At 35.4% G+C, this 16,714-nt stretch overlaps 1 protein-coding gene across 9 annotated transcripts in view; it reads right to left on the bottom strand.

Annotated features, from left to right (window-relative positions):
* The window catches only part of SFSWAP (splicing factor SWAP), a 51,603-nt gene that overhangs the window by 31,636 nt on the left and 3,253 nt on the right, over window positions 1–16,714 (bottom strand). For all 9 annotated transcript variants that reach the window (XR_015704078.1, XM_087754593.1, XM_009473212.2 and 6 more), the window contains exons 3-11: window positions 16,281–16,418; window positions 13,171–13,256; window positions 8,295–8,520; window positions 7,720–7,835; window positions 6,721–6,856; window positions 3,750–3,987; window positions 3,292–3,423; window positions 2,826–2,919; window positions 326–503 (exon numbers count right to left, since the gene is read on the bottom strand). Coding sequence is in view for 8 of the 9 variants with exons in the window: in XM_087754593.1 (XP_087610719.1) it covers window positions 326–503; window positions 2,826–2,919; window positions 3,292–3,423; window positions 3,750–3,987; window positions 6,721–6,856; window positions 7,720–7,835; window positions 8,295–8,520; window positions 13,171–13,256; window positions 16,281–16,418 (1,344 nt within the window). In the remaining variant the exon portion in view is untranslated. The remainder of the gene's footprint in view (window positions 1–325; window positions 504–2,825; window positions 2,920–3,291; window positions 3,424–3,749; window positions 3,988–6,720; window positions 6,857–7,719; window positions 7,836–8,294; window positions 8,521–13,170; window positions 13,257–16,280; window positions 16,419–16,714) is intronic.

The raw sequence follows: 16,714 nt of genomic DNA, 5'->3' as shown, positions 1-16,714 counted from the left end.
CACAGAGCTTGTAACTGTCAAGTTTAAAATGACAGAAATAAGATTCTACCAGGGTCGCTGATGAAAGCCTTCAACTTAGCACAAAACTGAAACAAAACAATTTATTCTGTCAGACCATAAATACCTGATAGTCTGATAAGAAAGAAATATGAAAGCAATCAAATTACTTATTTCAGTCCTTTTTTGATGCTTCCAGTGAAAATATCTTCCGCATGATGAAATTCTTTTCCCTACTTTGCTCCTGCCTCTCCCCCCCATCCTTTTTTTTTTTTCTTAAGTATATGCTAACAAATATTTTTACACCTAACAAATCATGTTAACATACCTTTCACCAATTTACCATCACTGACAGTTTTAGAAGGAGGAACATCCTTTTTAGTTCCTGGAACTCCCTTAGCACTTGGCTCAGATGCATCTTCAGGTGCATGTTCATCTGCAAATTGAGTCTCACTTGGTGTATCACCGGCAGTATCTGCTGGAACATCTTCAGATGAAGATACTCCCTTTTCAAAAGAAATGTGCAAGCTTACTAACTTGGTAGTTCATGAAAGAATTAATGCAGTGTCTGTGGAGCTGCAATTTTGCCAGCCATTTCAAAAATCACATTATCAACTAACCACATAACAGCTAATTTTGCATCAATAACCACTCATGACCAGAAGTCTGTTTCTTATAAATAATGCACTGCTTCATGTAAACCCACAGGCTGCAAAAACTACAGACCTACAGTAAGAATATGTTGTTATTTTACAGCAAAGAAAATGTTCTTCAGCTGGTACACTTTTGCCAACAACTGTTTTCAAAATTATGTTTTTAAAATTAGACCTTAAAAGCATATACTTTTTTTCCCAAAGTATATTCTTTTAGGTCTTGATCTCCAGAGTCCAGGACAAAATCCATTCAAGTTAATTCACAGTGACAGAACGAAAGCTTATGACACTTTTCCCTAATGTACAATTGCATGATACCTTCTTTACAAAAATCAAGTTTTACAGGGATCAACACAGGTTAACGTGTTTGATTTGTTCCAACATTTTGCTGAAGAACATTGGGCCTATCGATGTTTTTGTGGCATTAAATGGATACAGAACAGATGTGCTGAGATTTTCAAAAGAGTAAATCATTAAATCATTCAAGTAAATCCCTGAATCACTCAAGATGACCTCTAAACTCACAGTATAAAAATTTTAAGATGGATATTGTAGAACATGAAAAATATTTACATGGTGAGTCAGGTGATGACATTAAGTAATTTAACATTTAAATGAGACTCTCTCAATAAATAGTTTGGTTGCTCTCCACTGGCTGCTGTTAAGTATACTTAATGTTGAAATACTAGGTATTGGTATCATTGCTCCCTGTAGCCACTCCCTGACCAACGGAACTCATTTCTGAAAATCCTCGAAGGGGAAAAACACAAGGAAATCAAGGACTTCATCCTGTATTTACTGAAGCCAGTAGTACAATTTCTTATTAACTTTAATGGCCAAAAGGAGAACAATCAATTGCATTAGTTGCCTATACGTACATTACTAAAGCATAAAGATAATATTGAAATCATTATTCTAAAAAATTAAAGAGAATGACATTACCTACAAAACCATACAGTAGGAAAATATGTATTGCTACACACGACCTCAAGGGACTTAAACTAGTTTCTGCTTGCTTCTTAGCTGTACTCATTGGAACACTTAAAATGAATCCTTTATTATTACACTTTGGTTACTGTACAATTGCCCCCCCCCCCAATAAATGTTAACAAGTCCTTATTAATTATGTAAGAATTATGAATTCAACCCACTGGTTTGCAAATAAGAAATTCTAGAATAATAGTCAGCATTGTGGTACAGAACAATTTTGCATGTAATTTATCAACTGAATAAGATCGTATTTACAACAGCTTATCTTTAAAAACAGTGTTTTCAAAAAAACAAAACAAAATATTAGACACAAGTGTTTCAAACAGCAACTAGTATTGAATTTCTTCATTTTCCACAAAGCGATTTTGAGGAGTTTACCCACAGGCCTACCTTCTTCAGTTTAAGGCTCCCCAATCTAAGCCTTGAGATGACAAATGACATAGGGCCTAAAAAAAAAATAGCTCTTTCCCATGAAAAGTTAACATCAGATAATATATTTCTGATACTATTTGCAATTTTCTTTTCAGTAAGAGAACAATCTAATGAGATCAACTAACATTAGAATAGTTAAAAACAAGGATGCCAAGTCTGGGTATCATCTTCTAATAACATGGACTAGAAGAAGTAAAGCGAGTAGGAAACTGATGTGAGATTTTGAAGCTCCAATATTGTTTCAGTCAATAATGACAGAACTCTTCTTTAACAAAACCTCCCTCAGAAAAAAACATGTCAGAAAAGTAGTCTAGCTACTGTGCTGCTGTTCTACAAAGAACCACAAGGCATACGAGAAGGTATGGTTGTTAAAAGGTTATACCTAACCCTTTCTGACCACAGAACACTAATCCCAATCCTACAAAGCTCTAAACCTCCACAAAGCATATATTCCTTTGTATAGAAAGCAGAAAGATTTTCAGGTTGCCATTTTATACTACAACCCCACTGAGTGGCTGCTTATACTGAAAAGCAAGAACTAAATATCACACCACCTCATACATCCTTATTCAAATGCTACACAAAACTAAAAAGCAACAACAAAAAAAGCGTTCACATCCTTTGCTGAACAATTTCTCCATAATTCAGTGTTCCATTTTTAAAATGTCTCATCTCATACACACGAGAGATAAGCAAGTCCTCTTCTCACTTACACTGCATTTTTAATATATGTATATACAAACACACATGTACCTGACAGTTGTCACTGCTCTCTTTTTGAAGGAAGAACTGTTTTTTAAATTCATAATAAGCATTATACTGGTGCCACGGTTGCAGGAACTCAAATCTGTTAAAAGAAAACTAAGTATGTGAAAATGCACATGAACATAGTAAATACCAACAGTCCTCTGCCATCTAATTTTCTCTAGCAAACACAATGCTCTTTGATGTTTGGAAGTGCTGTAACTTATGCCTAAACTTCCAGAGGATACACCTTCAGAGCATGCTTTCTAGAGACAGTTTTGTTAGGTTGGTTGTTTTGAGGATTTGGGCAATAATGCCTTGGCATTACCTTGAAATAGGTCCCTGGACTTCAATTAAAAAAAAAAAATAAAATAAAATAGTACTTCTCTTCTTGTGACCCACATGTCCTGGTAATATATTTAAAAATGAAAACATCAACTTTTAAAATAGAAGTTAAAGTAACGTTTTCTCTTACCTGAGATCATTCTTGGCACGAACACTGGTTTCAAATTTTATCCCGTTCCTAGCAACATACTCAGCTAGCTTATCAATAACAGGTTGGATATCTGGGGGTGGAGGTATAATGGCAACCACTGGAGCAATTGTGCTGAAAACATCAAAAGTACATCGTTTTTATAAATAGGACATAAATATCTTTCAGACTCTTGCTTTAACAAAAAAACATTACACAGAGGTTTGCTCTCTTCATTATGCAGTTAAAATAACTTGATTTTCCACTACGCCAAAAATTCATAGTAGCTGAGTAATAATAACCATGTATAATATCAAAGACCAAAGTGGAGGTAATCAAAGGTGTATAAACACTGGCGAACGTTACTGAGGAATCACCAATAATTGAACCCTTATAATTACTTCATACTGAAGTGCAGGAAAGAGACCCTTCCAACCAACAAGCAAATCTATATGTGGTACCTTGTAGATGTTGTGGTAGAAGTCAACCCACTGCTGCTATCGCTTGTGTCTGGAGGAGGTGGAGGTGTAGTACCGGGGGGTGGAGGTACTGTTGCTACCCCTGTAGTGCTTGATACAGTCACCCCTGCAGGCAACGCATTGTAGTAGGTGGCAACATCTATTCCTGGAGGTGGAGGTGCGAGGCAATAGGTTCCATCAGGTAGCATATAGTAACTATAATACATGGCTGCCACAGTTGCTATAAAAAGACATATTTAGGAACAGTGTTCTAATTAGAAGAAAAACACCCAATAAAAAAAAAAACAAATGAAACATTATTGCATCAGCACAAACACACTGAGAATCCAGATTCACACAACACACTAAGAGAAGATATCTAATTTCTTGTGTAAAAAAAAAAAAACCAAAGGAAAAAAAGAATGCTCATATTAACACACTTAGGATGAATAAGAAATATATAGATTAAGGGACAGAATCGGAATGTACTGAAGGTCAGCTGGAAGCCAAATAGGTATGAATAAAGAAGTGAATCAGAGAAGGTCTATTAAAAAGTGACCTAATACGAAATCATTCTTCCTAATCCAATTCACCTCTGGCAGTTTAACTCAGTTAAAACTATGTATGCATTAAGAAAGAAACGCACATATATTCAAAACTAACATCGAGAAATTAAACCACTAGCATCACTATATATATATTAAACCACTATATCGTTATATACAGACACACACCTATTACTGAAACCTCAAAAAGTAGACAGCTTTTGCAATTTAACACCAATACAACGAACAACCGATTTGAGCAAGTTTTCCACACTAGAGGCTTCTCAGATTCTAAATATTTACTTGAGAGTGCAAAGGCTTATGGCTTGCTTGCTTTCTTTAAGGACAATATTTTGTAATGCTTTAATTAGCTTAACACTTTTAAATGGCAATTACTTCTTGTAAATCTAAAGATTTTTTGCAGAAGGATGTATAAACAGAAAGTATTCAGGTGAAATATTTCAAAGGATTTACAGTAAGCTTTTACATTTCTGGAGGCAAATTTTAATCAATGCATTAAATTATAATGAATTATCCTCTTAAAAGTTTCATAAACATTCCTGCATGGCAGTATTTACTTTCTTCAAAGCATAAGTTATCTATAAGGAAAGCAGAATAAAGATCTGTTAAGTTTTAAAGGCAGGGAGAGGAGTTGCAAACTTAACTTGTATTGCTACTAAATTATAACCTCCCAGTTTGCATCATATACATTCAGATTCAAGCCTGACATGAAAGTAATCAGAAAACTGATGAGCATTATTCTACGGAGATAGTTATTCTGATTTCATTCTTTCTTGAAATAACCAGTAATTTTCAATTTCTCCATAGAAATCTTATTTCGGTTTTATTAAGATTCTCTTAAGGTACAGTTTTAAATAAAAATTTCTTCCATGCAAATTCCTCATTATTACATGCTGACACCACCTGTAATCCTTTGGCTGGTTATGAACCTATAACGCATCAAAATCAACTCAGATCATTAAGTGATACTTATTTGCAACAACCTTACTAAAAAAACCCAAAACAAAACAAGAACTCCATCATCACCACCACCACCTTCAAGCAGCACTACTCATTACCTACAAATTTATAATATGAAACCCTGCTGTAGTGAAGCCTGCAATATAAATTTTCTTATATCTCAGTAGTGTGAAATGGTAAGTCCCATAAATGAAAGGGTAAGTTTCATTTCTATATTTAAGGAATCAAGGACTTTCAGAATTCTGAAATTTGAGAAGAATGAGAGGCACATAAACCCAATTAGTTTGACTTCACCTTTTTGAGTATCAGAATTTACCAAATTTGCAGGAGCTTTATAAAAGGCCTGCATTAAGCAGCTTCAAAGACAATGGAAACCAGACACATCCAGAGAAGTTAAGATAATGTTGCTAAAAATTTCATAGCAAAGTTGATTCTTAAAAGAGGTTATAGACAGGACAGTATTTACATTTATCTGGAACGGTTCAAGAAAAATCTAAGATTAAAGATTTAATAGTAATTTGGAGATAGGAGAAAGTCTTGGTATTTCAATATCAGGCACAGAAAAAGCAGTTGAGCACACAACTTTCCACATTACTTGCTTATAATTTAAATATATCATTGCTTTTCTTGCTCTTTTGAGAAAAAAAAAAAGTAGAATATCTACTCCTTTATTAAAAAAAGGCCCTCTGTAGTGATGGAACTTAGAAGTTAGTACTCCCTCTCAAATATTGTAATGACAAATATAATTTAAAAGATCAATTTTTAATTTTTAATTTTGCACATTCCCTAATTTTATTTTCGACATATAACACTGCACCAGTGCACAGAATAAGAGGTAAAATAATGAAAAATTATAGGAATTGACTGTATAATTAAAAGATTTATTTATTTACCGTAAAACTACTTCCAACTTTAGAACAGAATATTATACTAAGACCTGGTTTTATCACTTCAGTGGGATCCTTCAATTTACATGATTTCACCTTTGCAGATTTTTCTTAGTGTTAGACACTCCAGCAAAACTGTTCCAAGTAGATTGACCGCCTGCATTTTGCTTAATACAGTAAGCTATTTTTAATACGAATCGCATGAATTACTTTATAGAACAGTTTCATATTCAACAGTGAAGGCATTCATTAGGCTTCATTAACAGAACTTGATGGAAGTGATCAAAAAACATTCAGGGTATTGTGCTAACCATACTCACAGACTGGAGACTTGGCGTCCCACCTGCCCACCCCCTTCACCCCATTGCTGTTTTTCCTAAGCAGCTAACAATTCGACAGATACTCAGTGGAAGAATGCACCTTCAAAGATTCAGGAGATTGAAAAAGAATAAATATCAGTTATGAATGATCAAGCATGAAGCTAACGTATTTTCTTCCCACCAGCATCCACATACAATTCATCAAGACACACCACCAGCTGCCTAATCACAATGCACTTACAATCAGAAGAATATTCTGCTTGTGATGTCTGTACAGCTGCCCCATCTGTTGACTGTGTTGTAGATGAGCTATTATCTGATTGCGCTTTGCGCACCAGTGCTGCAAGTGGATGATCAGGGTCTACTACCTTCAAAGGCTGAAAAAATTTTGAGAATAGAAAAAAAGATTAAAATTTGAAGTACATATTTAAAGCATGATAGCATCAACCTAATTTGGAAAGCAAATATATCTAAGTTAATAGACATCAATATTGTCCAAACACTGAAGCTACTGTTTTTGTAGCTCTCGCATCAGAATCAACTTCTTTTTTGAAAATTAGTGGAAAATAAAACAAAAAATACTTTAATGTGAACAAAAATCCATGACATTAAAAAAAAAAAAAAAGGTGGGTATTACTCTTCCTCGTTTACTGCCAAGGCTGGGATAGGACACAGAACCTGACTTGTCTAAGTATCAGACAGCATCACTGCCATTCCTCTGAAAGCCTCAAATGTGTACAACCATCTGTCATTCCCATTATTGCATCACTGATCAAACTCAGAAAATAAAAATAACTAACACATCCAGCAAAATTTACATTTAATCAGTAGTACATTCTGCTGAAATATTATTCACTGAAACTATTACTTCATGTCAACATCTTATCTACTAAAATCTAAAAAGAAAACATCCTCTCTCAGCTTATATATAGAAGGCATTAAATATCTTAATCTTTTCAGCTTCAATACAGGTTCTGTGGGATAAATCCTTGAGTGATGCCCTCAATACCAGAGGGCATCAAAAATAGAAATATAATTCCTTACAAATGGAAAAATAACAATTTACGCACTAGAGAAAAGGTAACTTGAAATTCTACCAAAACAGACTTAAATTACTAAGACACAGGAAAAAAAAAAAATCTTTGTTAACAAAAGATCTTAACACCTGCATATTAGATTTTTTGTGCCTATGAATCAGATGTTTTACAAAGTAGAAAGTAACTTTAATAGGGTCAAGTACCTTCATGAGCTCTTCAAGCCTACTGCATTTTTTAGATGCAAAGAGACTCGGATGCAGATAATTTCCATCATCATCGTCATCATCATCGTCGTCTTCCTCAGATTTGACTCTTGAGTCTAAATAAAAGCAATGTCTGAATTTTATTTGGGTTTGCTATGGATGTGTATTGGGAGAGAACGATGATACAGGACAAGCATGTGTTCTTAAGAAACTACTGTTTTCATAAATCTGCTTATTCACAAAAACATAGATACAAGAAGATACTGCTAGCCATCAATAAAACTAAAACCTAAGTGCACAGTCCAACTTTCTGTTGGACTAGAGCTATACAAGCATTTCTAAAAGCTCCAAGATCATAGAAGCTCTTGTATCAAAGTTTCTGAAAACAATCTTTTCTTTTAAAAATCTCCTCCAGTTTAAGCAAAATTTTCAATCATCATATCAATCTCAGCTGCAGGGTAACAGCATTGCCATTGCAACGCACCAAAAAGATGTAGCTATTTTTCCAAAAAAGACCAGTGGATGTTTCAATGATTCACATCCTGAAGCCATCCATTGGACAAGCAACAACTTACGTTTTTTCTCGTCTGCTTTGTTTTCAGAAGGAGCAGCGTATCGTCCCTCTTTCATAGCCTTCTGAATGAATTTGTAGTAGGGATTGAGGTAGTGATCAAATCGCAAGAAGTCAAACTGGGAGTTGCGTGCTTGCTTGGCTTTTAGCATAATCTCAAACTGTGCTCCCTGCTTGCAGACAAAGTTTGCAGTTCGTTCTATAATCGCATGCATTTTTGCTGTTGGTGGCTGTGGGAGTAAAATAACATATATTTGTATTTTCATAAGTAGCTTGTAAAGTGCGTTAGAATTTGAGAGGGAAGCAGAAACAGCAGTAGTTCCCTGCCCCTCTTCTCAGCTTTCTCTAGCAACCCAGTTTCATAATCACTTTCAACTAGAGAAAGCATATCAGCACTAAAAAAGCCAGCCCCCATCTTCCCAAGCTGCTCATTCATTTCCTTTTGCAAGATCCTCTCCTTCCATCAGCACAACTATTTTTGCCACTGCACACCAAACTGAAGAGGGGAACAAGTCCTGGTTGAGTTTGATGTAGCAAAAAAGTTCTTTTAAGCCAGGTACATTCCATAGCCATAGAGACACTTGTGCTGGCCCAAGACAGGAGACAGATGTGCTACTTGACACAGCAGTCCCAAATTAAAGTGGCCCTTCCTTACAATACCCCAAGGTGCTCTGAAAACTCAACATGTACAGTCTTCTTCCCAACAGCTGTCCTTTATTCTGTTATCACTGACTGTGCAAATATTGTTACCTAACTAGAAAACCTTGTTACTATGCATTTGCTTGGAAGGAACACGTTGCATCTTAAAACCAACACAAGAATTGCAATTCCTATGTGCTGTCATATTCCCATAAAGAGTCACTGAACACTTTAGCAATAAAAGAAAAAAGAAAATTAATAAAATTAAGCAGCATCCATGCATTTCCATTTGTGAAATCCCATCTAAGGAGCACTGCCATATCAAAACCAAGAAGTAAAAAGAACAAGAATATAGTTAAAGAATGAATGAACTTCACCATTCGCGGTCTTTAATTTCATACCCAGATAGCTCTGTTTTGTCTTCTGCTCAATAAACTGTAGAAACACATACTCTATGTGCCTATAAAGACTGAAGTGTCACATTAATGATTCGTTTTAGCTTTGCATTTTTATTGATCTGGATACAAGGTATGTTGCAAACCTCATAAAATCTTTTTCAGAAGACTGGAAGCACACGTGACAGTGGTGCTCTATTTAGGGAAAAAAGTCTGAATGTGATCAAACAGCACATTTTTAGAAATTCTTTTCAGCCAATTGGATCCTTCACTAGAACAACACGTTCAATACGGAAAACAGTAAGTTTTTTCAAGTTTACTTGTCCCTCTAAAACACTACCACAGATTATCTGGATTAGAGGCAATGAAATTCTCGACAAACTGGTAACATTTTATGCATTGCCAGTTTCACTATTTAATCATACATCAAGTGTCTCCATTTCTGCAGTTCTTGTGCAGAAATACAACATAAACTTAAGGCCGAGAGATACACAAACAAAGCTGCAAATCAGCAAGGAAGCTCAAAAAAGATTGTATCTGAAATCACTATCTGGTCTTGAATTTGAAACTGATACCAATATAAGCTCTGGAAAACAGGCACTATGAATATTAACATGCTTTTAACTGACTTCTAAGTTTACTAACACCATTGATCTACAAAACTTTAGAAACTTTACAAAGTGAAAAATGTTAAATGGCAAACAGAGATGCAGATATCATAGACATATTCTAGTTTGCTATTACATTTAATAAAAACGCTAAATATTTAAACTGAGAAGAACTGTTAAAACTTCCGAAAGTAAGAGTACTTGCCAGAGCAAAAACCCTTCTGAAAAATACTCCAATGATAAAAGTGCTATCATCTAGTCAGATATTCTGTACCAATTTTTAATTACTATTGTAATTAAAAGTTTTTAATGAGTGAGTCTCCCTTACTGCAAGTTGAGCAACTATTCTTCAATTTTCAGTAAGCCTGAAAAATAATTGTAAGTCTTATGCTGCCTCTCAATAGTCTCATCTGGAGAAAACAAAACAGAATTTCCTCTTAAGGCCCACTTCCATAGCATCCACGCACTTCTTAAAATGCAATGGTCAAGAACAGTCATCTCTGCCCATAACCCTGACATCAACGGTTTTATGCAGTGGAAGACCTGCTGCATCCTTGACACAACTCTTCTATTTTAAGTTCCAGAATGACATTACTGCTGCAGGTGGAGTTGCCATACGCTGAACATTCAAGAGTTCACTACAGCCTCTGGATCTTTTTTGCAACAGTGCTGCTGTCCTGGTTTCAGCTGGGATAGACTTAGTTTTCTTCTTAGTAGCTGGTAGAGCACTGTGTTTTGGATTTAGGATGAGAATAATGTTGATAACGCACTGATGTTCTGGTTCTTGCTGAGCAGAGTTTACACTGGTCAAGGACTTTTCAGCTTCTTGTGCTCTGCCAGGTGCATAAGAAGCTGGGAGGGAGCATAGCTAGGACAGCTGACCCAGACTGGCCAAAGCGCTATTCCATACCATATGACGTCATGCTCAGTATATAAGCTGGGGGAAGAAGAAGGAAGGGGGGGACATTGGGCTTGATGGCGTTTGTCTTCCCAAGTAACCCTTACACGTGATGGAGCCCTGCTTTCCTGGGGATGGCTGAGCACCTGCCTGCCCATGGGAAGGAGTGAATGAATTCCTTGCTTTGCTTTGCTTGCATGCGTGGCTTTTGCTTTACCCATTAAACTGTCTTTATCTCAACCCATGAGTTTTCTCACTTTTACTCTTCTGATTCTCTCCCCCATCCCACCGGGGGGGAGTGAGCGAGCGGCTGGGTGGTGCTTAGTTGCTGGCTGGGGTTAAACCACGACAGCTGCCTAACTACTTAGTCTTCATTTAACATTTGCACTTTGGATTGCTCTGTATTACAGGAACTATTTTATATCTGTCTCTATTGAACTGCACCTTGCAGCTTGTGAACAAAGTCTCCAATTTAGCAAGCTGATTCTCAAATTTTATTTTATTTCCAAGCACTAGAGTTTCCTCCCCAAAGTTTACAAGTGTCCTCCCCCGCCATGACCATCAACAAGTGCCATGTCTTTTAACTTGAACGTTAATTAGCAGTAAACTCAGGAGAGACCTAGAACACCACTCCGTCATTTCCACAAATCAGCAATGTATCTGTATACCTTTTCCAATCACTTGTGGATCGACACAATGGCAATGGAATTTACTATGTATTTCTCTCTCTCTCTCTTTTTTTTTTTTAAATGGGAACAGGGTAGAGTGAGAAGTATTTTTTTTAGACATGCCTGTAAAACCCCACCAATAATTTACCAGGCTTCTAACCTTCACAGCAACTGAATTAAAAAATACAGAATAAATACATTCAATGGTAAAACTGAATGACTTGACTAGAACAACAACAAACCAAGGCTTACAAAAAATACTCTCACAATTCCCAATCCAAGGTCAAGTATACATTGTTTTCAGAGCTGCTGTCTAGACATTTTGGGTTGTTTTTTTTTAAATCGAAACCAAATATGCCCACATTTGCTTACTGTTCATTTTACTAGAGTTCAATAGCTGACTGAGAAATTACTTCAGTAAGCCTCACACTGCATCCTGCAACTTACATGTAAAATATATTTCAAGTTTCAGAATAAAATTCAAGCAAAGCAGCTATCTAAAAGAGGAAACATTCTTTCACCAGCAGTTACTTTTTGGAAACAGCATCCAAATGCTAAATAAGCAGCTTCTTACTGAGAATTCAACATTCTTATTCTAAGACCAAAGTATAACTCATAATTTAAAGGCAGTAACGTATAAAAATCTTCCCTGAACTCGGAAGTAGGTTTGTAAGTACTTCACTAATGAAATGTATTATAAGATTGTAAAGGAAAGTAGAAGTAGTAAAATTAGAACAAGTAAAGTTGCACATTAGATTTGTTAAATAGCTCTTATTTCATATAAAAAAAACAGAACGGGATAAAATTTTTCAATTAAAAGCTAATGAAGTAGAAAAACACTCTTACACGAATACCCTGTGTTCACTATTAGTTATTCTAACAGTGCTTTGAATCTTTACTGGCCAAGGTTATCAAGCTGAGAAGGCAGCCCAAATATAAATTAACACCTTCATGACCACGGTATAGGAGAAAGAATATTGTCCCAGTATCTTTTATGAAGCCTGAAATAAATTGAAAATCCTCATGGTTACAACTGTACTCAAGCAGACGACTGTTCAGCTCCCTTCAGGAAAAATACACAAGTTGCAATTAAGTTTACAGTTTACTATGCAGTAAATTCTAGTAACATCACATGAAGGAAAGAGCTTCTATATGCTAATACTTTCAAGTTATTTCAGAATTTGCTAGAAATAAACTATTGCTTTTCTCCTTGAATAGGCTAGTCTTAAACACAGCTTTTATATTTGATCACTTCCCACCCCCTTCAGACTGGGTCTCAGTTAAAAAGAATCCAGAAAAAAATCTTGAACAGAAACTATCTTTTGGTTTAATGGTCCTTTACATTTGGAATGTCAACCTTGACATCTCAGTAAGTATCCATTCCAAGAACAACTGCCTTTCTTCTGCATTATCTAAATTAATATCACAAGTGATACTAAATGCACTTAGCATAAGCACTGCAATAATTTCAGTGTAAAAAAGAAGATTCAAGAGAGTTGATAGAACTCAAGAATTCAAGAAAGAACATTTGAAATTAAGCTACTATTTTAGAATAGTTTAAAATGTACCACACTAAAGTTAATGGGGGGAGGGGGGGAAAAAAATAAGTAAAGCACCATAAACTCATTGAAAATTGACAGAAATATAGGTTGCGTTAAATGTACACACATACCAGTTCCACATCAGAAGGTACGTTCAGTCCCGGAGGGGCAACAAAAGGTTCTTCATTTTCTTCTACATTTTCTGTCTGAGCTGCTTCTACAAGAAATGACAGAATAAAATACAATAGGACAAAACATGTCAAAGTACCCAAATGTTAACAAAAAATTATTAAAATAAATTATATCTAAAAGGATGTGCAATCAAGGAATTTATCAAATGAAACTATAACCAGCATTTGCACTGGAGACATTTAAATACAGATCCTCTCCCTGGTGTTATATGTAGTTTATTTAAGATTGCATAAATTATGTCTTAATAGAGGTATTAGGAAGAATAATACCCTATAAACCTTACCCCTGACTATGGTGCTGAAGACGAACATGTCAAATCAAATCGGAAATGTTCCATTAACATTACTTTTTGTTTTTTACAAGAAAACCTATGCAAAATCAAGGGGAACCATTTTCTATGCACTGGGTGAATCCCTTCCTGACAAGGATTAAAATATGACAGATATCCAATATCTCTAAAGCTGTTAAGACCCATACAGCTGGTCTGTTTGAATTCAGTTCCCTGTTAATCAATCATTTCAGCCTATGCAAACAAATCCAAGTACTTTCATCAGCGTCCTAACCCTAATGAAAGTTGTACAGGAGGCTAAAATCCACTTTCATCACCTACAGAGATAAACCAGTAGTTGCCTTAATAATTTATTAAAATAAATGTTGCCATTCATCTGTGAGTTCAGTCTAAAGTTGGTATGGTTCCTCTTATATCAAGTTTAACATATCCAAATATTTAACAGATTTATCACATGAACTACTTATCTAAAACAGTTATCCTTTTATAAGGGCTAATTTATATTACATTCTGTTACTTGTATACCAGAAATGTTCCTCTGAAAATATTTTGCTTTACAAATTTTTATAATTGAAGTGGAATGTTTATTTTCTAAAGTAACTTTTAGTATTACCTATTCTATAGCTTTAAGAGAAAAATGTATTCCAGTTTTATCCTAACAAATTAGATAGCACAAACTGCATGAAAACCCGACTATGGGAACTATGGTCACAGACAGCAGAGCAGCCTAATCATGCATGAGATGTCACAGCAATTACTGCATACAAGCTCTTACCCATGCAAGAAAGAGAGTTAACTTTTTTGTTGCTGTCCGGCAGGTTGTTTTCTTTAAATGAACTCAAGTAGTTTAACTCCACAAAGGTACACAGAAATTTTAGGAATTTAGGAAGAAGCAGCAAAGTAGAATAGGACTGCTTCTTTTGGCAGCAGCTCCAGCTAACACTTGAAGTGTTGACAGAATTACAGCTTGTAATTCACATTACTGTTATCTGCATCCTCCAATACTGGATTTTACTCCCGTAAATTTATAGTCCCGTATTATTGGAAATTGTTACCATATAGCAATCTATTAAGTCCGTACAGTTCAACTACAGCAAAATATAATACTCATGTTTCTATCTCACTTTTGCCCCAAGTACTATCAAGTGTTACTAGAAAATGCCCCTTTGTTATCTATCATCACTAAAAATCTTCTAGAAGATAAAGAGTTTGGTAAGAAAGCTCATAACTGAGACGATGTTCCAATGACCTGCTATGAGGACCTCTACTTCTCGTCAGCAGCACTGAGAATTCTCACATTACACCACAAGATTTTGTAATAGCTTAGCATGACACTTCATGCTGCATCAAATATTAATTAACTAAATATTAACTTGCTGGAAGACTGGGTAGTTATATCTCTTTGCCAATGACTAAGTCATCACATTTTAGCATTATTCCTAAAGATATAACTTCATTAAGGCTGAAATACATTATTCTAGATATCTCATCATTCTAGGAAAGAAAAATAATGTGAAGCAACCCAGACACAACTTGAACTCATGACAGCTCTCTTACCAAATGAAACTGGAATTTTTATTTATTCCTTATACAGTTGATCAAAGGTAGATTCTGTCACATTATGGCACATTTTCACGCAGTTTTGCAAAGGCCTCCTACAATACAGATGCCCTATAAGGTTCAGCAGATTCCCTTTTTAGTGACCAATAGGGAAAGGGCATTCATCTTTTTAATCTCTATGCAGTAGAGATAGATGGGGGAGCCAAACTACAAACATGTTCTTCTCTATCACTTCCAATTTTTCAGTAGGCCTATCCCTATATATACACAGCTCCACACAACATGAAAAACACCCCTATGACAAGGAACATTCAAAACCTGTATGCAAGGAGAACTTCAAAACTATTTGGTCATGGAATCTACCAGACAAATGGAAATAAACCAAATGAAATAAACTCCAGAAAAGACAATGCAATTCAGCATCAGTACTGAAGAGTACAGGAGAAACCCCCCTTGGTAGAATGCAAGCAGCACGGACACTGCCCTGACACAACCTCTCACACACAGCAGCAAAAAACACCTAAAATGATCCTGCATTGTAGCACACACCTTGTTAAAACAAAGCACATCTCACACTACGGTAACCCACCAACATGTAGTTAGACAACCCAATTGTTAATTATTAACAATTCTAACTTTACTAACACATAGTTCAGTAACACTTCCTTAAGACTTCACATTAAAAATGCAAAGTTATCATAATTAAAGATGGGAACATGAGAACCTGAATTCTGCATTTGTTAAGATCACAGAGAGAGGCACACTGTCTTGAAGACAGACTCATTTATAATTATTAAGATGACAAAATCTAAACTTAAAAAAATGTATATTCTTGTTAATTACTATTCTATGTTTGTAATGATCTTTTCCTTCTTGACCAAGAAACATAGTGTTAACAGACAGCCATGTGATGAATTACTAGTTTTTTCTGAATAAGGATCTGCAAGACAGCAGAACCAAATTTCCTATCCTGACTATTGTAGCATTGACTGTGCTGTAGCAGGAAAACATCTAAGCACATCAGGAGCGAAGTTTGCAAAAACTCAGTAACACAGTTCCGTAAAGACTTTGCTGAAATTCTTTGAGATTTTTTACCTGCATTTTAATGAAACACACATAGTCAACCTTCAACTGCAAGTGAGAGACACAGAGGTGCTATGTTCTTCCTCTCAATTAACCCTTGCTATTTTTACCCCTTACCTCTTTGTTTTGCAGGCTGATGCTCCTCCTCCTCAGTGGGTTCTGAAGGGTCATAATAATCACTGCCATAACGGAATCCCACTGCGTTATAGGTACCATCCTCTGCCAAAGCTTCACTCAGTCTTTTATATTCCTCCTCTTGAACAAAAATGCAATTACCCATCATTAGAACATATTTAAAAGCTAATTTGTTTAAAAAAAAAAAAAAAAAGTAATTTCTTACTTTAGTTTTTAAATGAGAAGTTTTCACCTAATCATTTTAACTGTCATTAAAAATTGAATAGAAAAACACAGCATGTACATATGCTGACCATTTATTTCTTCCTGAAGAGATAAAGGCTGCGGGTTAAAACATTCTAATGTAATTATGCATACCAGAGCACAGAATTTCATTTATACAACACTAAAAAAGAAGCAGAATGTGTTTATTTTGG

This window comes from Nipponia nippon, unplaced genomic scaffold (genome assembly GCF_047370975.1).
Source record: "Nipponia nippon isolate SJK-2023a ecotype South Korea unplaced genomic scaffold, ASM4737097v1 scaffold_18, whole genome shotgun sequence".
NCBI classification, from domain to species: Eukaryota; Metazoa; Chordata; class Aves; order Pelecaniformes; family Threskiornithidae; genus Nipponia; species Nipponia nippon.
Note: the sequence above shows the minus strand (reverse complement) of the source record. Positions and strands in the feature narration are given on the sequence as shown.